This window comes from Platalea leucorodia (genome assembly GCF_965183815.1).
Source record: "Platalea leucorodia genome assembly, chromosome: 10".
Classification (NCBI taxonomy): Eukaryota; Metazoa; Chordata; class Aves; order Pelecaniformes; family Threskiornithidae; genus Platalea; species Platalea leucorodia.
This window is the reverse complement of record NC_138832.1, coordinates 7,540,120-7,545,509: the sequence shown is the minus strand read 5'-3', so window position 1 is coordinate 7,545,509 and position 5,390 is coordinate 7,540,120. Positions and strand designations below refer to the sequence as shown.

The window sequence follows — 5,390 nt, the reverse complement described above, 5'->3', positions numbered from 1 at the left end:
GTCACCTGCAGGTCACCACTGTCCCTCCTGGGAGGATGGCAGGATCAGGAGGAGCGATCCTGGGGAAGGAGCCTCAAGCAGCCTCACCACCAGCTGCCGTTGAACTAAGCCTTCGCTGAGGGGCTGCAAGGATGCACAGGCAACGCGGGCATCACCCTCCTCCACCGTGCGAGGGGGCTCCTGCCAGCGCTGCCAGATGTGGCTGGGGGCCGGGTGAAGCTCCTCCGCAGACCGTCCGTGACTGCATGACTCTCACCTTCACCAGCAGGAGATTAGACTTGTCGGGGCAGCAGCCCGGACTGAATGAGGGGCCGAGCCAGCCCCTGACCTGTGAAGACAGCTTTGCCCAGGCACAGGTCAATTCAAGAGACAGGCTTTTCCCCTGAGATATTTGCTCCAATCTTCCTCTCTTCCAGAGACTCGGTTGGGTTCAGACTGAGCCTTCCGCAGAATACTAACACGGGGTCGGCAAGTGGCCGGCTGTTCCCTTTTCAGACGGTTTTGCAGCCTGGCTACCAGAGAGGCGTCTTACAAAGGGACATTTGGCTCGCTCCTGCGGATCCCTGGTTTTCAAGCCATGCAGAGGACAACGATGCTGTTCATGCCCCAGGACCCATTGCCCAGGACTGCCAGCCCTGGCCAAGCACCCCACAAGCCCTGCACGAGCGTGGGTCCCACTGCCACTACAGTCTGGGGTCCCCTGGGACCACACAGCCCCTGGGACGTGCCCTCCTGCTCAGGGGACGATGGCGGACTGCTGCTTCCTCTGCTCCTGCCTCATCTTCAGAGCCAGCATCACCCGGCGGTACAAGTCTGGGGAGGAAGGGGAGCGGTCAGGCACTGACAGAGGGGTTCAGCCTGGCAGCCTGCGCTGAGCGAGGGCTGCAGGGACACCCCAGGCTCCAGCACTGTGCCCTCGCATGGCCTCCCCACATCCCACCCGAAGGCAGAGGCAGCAGCATCTGCCTCTCCAACAGCCCCCGCCTTGCCCTGCACCAGCACTTGCTTATGCCCATGCCGTGCCCCCGCACCAAGCCCCATGTGGGCCAGGGCTCCTGCGCAGCTCACGCCCCGCTGCCAGCAGGCCAGACCCCCGGATGCTTTTCAGCAAAATGTATCCTGGAAAATACCAACCAAGAGTGCTCGAGACCTCCTCACACTGCTGCTCCATGGCAGGTTCCTGCGACTTGATTTTATTCTTGATTTTCTTCTTCTTTTTCTTTTTCATGCCCTGTGCTAGATGGAGAAATACAAAATTTCAGGCACCAACCACCTCTGGGCAAGGATGCATTTGTCACCAAACCAGCCGAGAGGACTGCTGCTGGCAGATCTGCAGTCCTCCACCACCTCTGTGCACCAACCCCTGCGGAGATGCTCAGAGGCGTCTCTCCTCTTCCCTGGTCACACTCCCACGACCCCACTCAGCTGATCTGCAAGCAAAGCTAACAGAGACAGCGGGGACCAGTGGTCTGGCATACCACCACGTTGCCAGGTCCCAAAACCACCCTGTCGGGTGTCTCTGGGGGTCCTGGTCCCAGTCGTGCCAGCAGCCCCCCGCAGCCCCCTCTCACCTGGGTGGGGGGTGGCCGGCCCGGTGGGCACGGGCTCCTCCTGCCCGACCCTGTTGGGAGGCAGCAGCCCCCCAGCAGCCCCCGTTCGGCTGTCACCCCCTCCTCCTGGTCCCTCCGGCTCCTCTGCTGGGCTTGGCTGCCCCGAGCCCTTCTTCCTCACCTTCGCCTTCCTCTTCCTCCTCCCGGGGCCCTTCGTTCTCTCCTCCTGGGCAGGGTAAGGGGGGTGAGGGGAAGGTGGCGGACCCCGCTTCCATCCCGTCCCATCCCGGGGGCTCACTCACCAGCGGGAGGAGGCGGCGGACGGGCCGCAGCGGCCGGTTCTCCCCGGTCTTCCCCGCTCCATCTCGGGCACCCTCCCCGGGGGGCGGCGGGTCCCTGGCGGGGCGAGAGCACGGCGGGGCATGGGGGCGAGCCCCGCGGCGGGGAGGACGGGGACGGGCACAGGCGGAGCTCCGCACCCACCTGCGGGCGGGCGGCCGGCCGCGGGCTGCCCGGGGAGCGGGGCCGGGCGGCGGAGCGGCGGCGGGCGGCGGCGCCGGGGCGGCGGGGGCGGCGCGGAGGAGCCAGCGGAGCCCCTGCAGCGTGGGGCGGGCCGGGCCGGCGGGGGGGCCCCGCCTGGCGGCACAGGGCTCCTGGGGCGGAGGGGCAGGGTCAGCCCCGGCGGGCAGCGGGCAGCGGGCAGCGGGGAGCGGGGAGGCCCCGCACTCACGATGCGGCAGGGCGAGCGGTTCTCGTTGACCAGCCGCTCCAGGGACAGCCGCTCGATCAGCTCGCAGGGCAGCAGGGCGGTCGCCGCGTCTTGCTTGTTGGCCAGCCTGGGGCGAGGGGAGAGCAGGGGGGGCTGGATGCTTTCTCCCGGTTTGGCTGCCGTTTGGCGTAGCCGGCGCTGGAGCCCCCTCCCCAGCCCCTCTCCAGGGATGCTCCCCACTCCCGAGCACCGCTGGGGTCCCCCAGCACCCCCCGACAGCCCCCTGGGCACACCATCCCCGCAGCAGCCCGGCCACGCTCCCCACAACCCCAGCAACAGGTTCTCACTCCCTCCCCACCCCAAACCCTACGGGTCGCATCCCAGGGACTCAGCCTTACAGTAAGATGGGCTTCCCGGAGACATCGGGATGGCTCAGGACGCGGCTCAGGACCTTGCGGGCCTCCTCCATCCGTGCCAGGTCACTGGAGTCCAGGACGAAGAGGAGCCCGTGGGCCGCGCGGTAGTGGCTGCGCCAGGCGCTGCGGGAGCGCAGGCCCCCGGGCAGGTCCACCAGTGTCACCTCGAACCTGTCCACCCGCAGGCGGGTCTGGCCCGGCTGCGCCGCGGGCAGCACCTCGCCGGCCAGCGCTGCATGCGGGGAGAGGGCAGAGGGCTGGTGCAGCGAGCCCAGGAGCATCCCTGCGGCATGCGTCCCCTCCCCTGGTCACATCCCCGCTCCCAGGGCTGCCCAGGACACAGCACAAGCCCCGCACGCTTCCCCGAGCCCAGCAGCTGTATTTCAAGGGTCTCAGTCCTTCAAGGCTCAGGCACTTGGTTGCAAAGGACTCTAATGCTGCTGCCTCCAGCCAATGCCAGCTCTGGGGCCGTGCTGCTCCTCACCTCTCTCTATGTCCATGACGATGGAGGTTTTCCCCGCATTGTCCAGCCCCACAACGAGGAGGGTCACCTTTCTGGGGAGCAACAACAGCGGGTGAGCACCCCAAAGAAAGGCTGTGATCCCTGGGCAGCGGTGAGCACTGCTGGCCCCGGGGCTCCCAGGCAAGAGACCGTGAGCATGGTGGCTGTGCTTCGGCCAGGAGAGGGGCAGGACAGTGACACAGGCTCTGGCTGAGCTGGGGGCGAGGGCAGCGATGGTCCCCGGTGCCCAGGAGAGGGCGAGGGCAGGCACAGGCGCCTAGAGTCACCCCGGCACCATGGAGCAGCCGCACTGCGGAGCCTTCAATGTGCTTCCTATGGCAATGACTTCTTCCCAGATCATACCGGATTAAGCAACGATATGCACAGACCAAAATGATTGTTCCTTACATGCAAACAGTTAATGATTGCACTTGGTGTCCTTCCGCATCCGTGAGTTATGGGTATACACAGCTAGGGAGAGGTAGCGAGGACATTTTACGAGCTTCTGCATGGACTCAGGAGGTTTTTCCTATTGCTAAACAGTCCTATTTGGTCTCCAGCAATGTGCTGGAGCCACGCGCAGAACGTTTTCGCTGTGGTTGACAAGCCACAGTAGTCATTCACAGTGTTATTTTCTTCCTTAAACATACAGACCAAGCTGCGTGGGCGACGCGGCTCCACCTCCGACATTATGGCAACGTGTCCTCGTTGGCAGGAGAGGACCATAAACCCCCTCACCGCCCGCAGTGTCTGTCTGGGCTGGTGCAGCGCTGTTCCCAGGGAATTAACCCGGGTCTCCTGACACATGCAAACACAGCAGATGTTTCAGTTTGTCCTCCCCAGCTTTCTTGGAGAGCTGCTGACTTTGCACAGGAGGGATCCTGCTGGGAGCATTCCCGCATGCGCACCCCTGCCCGCCCTGCTCCTGCCTGCTGCAGGGGCAGCAGGGACGTGCGTGTGCCTTGCTCCGCGGTTTGGGGATGGTCCTGCAACGGGCACCGCCCTCACAGTGTTACCGCACCAGTGCCCTCACCAATAAATGCATGGGTAAATGTCGTGCCCCCCGGGGAGCCCCGAGGAGCGGGCATGAGGACCTACCTGACGGGTTCCTGTATGGCCTGCAGCCACGACCAGCAGTGGGAGAAAAGGTGGAACATGCTTGGCAGCTCTGTGAGGAGGGATGGCCTCTCTTCAGCACCTACGAAGCGAGCAGCCCGGCGTGTCTCCGTGCTTCATCCTCCTGCCCACGCCTGCTCCCCATGGTGGGGAGCATCTCACCCCAGGGTGCGCCGTCCCACGGCCCAGCACTGCTGCCTCCAGCCTGGTGTGCACAAGCCAAGCCGGGGGACAAAAGCCAGACCCCTGGGCAATACCCCACGGGCACGGACCCCCTGGCCGGACCCTGCCCTGGCACCCCCTTCTTGCATCGCAGGAGCACCAGTCAGGCTCTCACCGCTCCTCCCCGCTGCGCGGCCCCTGCTCACATCCCCTTTGCGTAGCAGCTGCTTAAATCTAATCTGGATTTAAATTACTTACTCCTCACAGCCTCTTTAATCCTGGTGGGTCAGCCCAGGCCAGTGGCCGCTGGGACATGGAGTGCCGTGGGGCTGCCCGCTGCACCAGGTGGCACGGCACGGCACGGCGCGGCACTGCATTACCCACCCGGCTGCACCCGTACAGCGCTGGGCAGCCTTGCACCTCCATCGCTGGCTTAAATGGCTTGTGGTGGGGACATCGCCTGACTGCCCACATGGGGCTTCCAGTTGAATTAGTGTCTCCTCTAACAAATGGCGACCCTGGCTCCTCGCTGCCTAATCCCTGCGCGGATGTTTCTCCCCAGCCCCTGCAAGGAGCAGCCCCTACACGGTGTGCACGGCTCCGCTGCCTGCCCAGGGGTCCCCTCTGCACCAGGCTGGGGTTCATCACTGCTCACTGCTGGTATTTCTTGCCCTAACGAGGCACCTCCTGAGCAGCAGCAGGTCCTGTGCCGCTCAGAATAGAAATACCAACCAGCCCGAGCCGGCACCTGGCCAGGAGCAGGGAGACGGTGGGGGCCTTTGGACAGCAGGGCAGGGAGCGGAGCCAAAAAAGCCCCAACTCCTTGATCTGTAACCCTGAAGCTCTTATCTTGCTCCTCAGGTTTCCTGCTGCTTCCCCCAGCCGGGGCTGCTCTCCCTGGCACGCTGCCGCTGTTGTGCGCGGAGGAGAGGCCT

The 5,390-nt window shown here is 64.8% G+C and overlaps 1 protein-coding gene across 1 annotated transcript; it reads right to left on the bottom strand.

Annotated features, from left to right (window-relative positions):
- Positions 1 to 736: 736 nt before the first annotated feature.
- ARL13A (ARF like GTPase 13A) lies at positions 737 to 4,334 on the bottom strand (the record flags this gene model as incomplete). The annotated part of the gene is made up of 7 exons (XM_082322960.1): positions 737 to 813; positions 1,135 to 1,236; positions 1,572 to 1,776; positions 2,281 to 2,386; positions 2,658 to 2,907; positions 3,160 to 3,230; positions 4,276 to 4,334. The coding sequence occupies 7 exons, from the start codon at positions 4,332 to 4,334 to the stop codon at positions 737 to 739; spliced, it is 870 nt and encodes a 289-aa protein (XP_082179086.1).
- Positions 4,335 to 5,390: the final 1,056 nt, after the last annotated feature.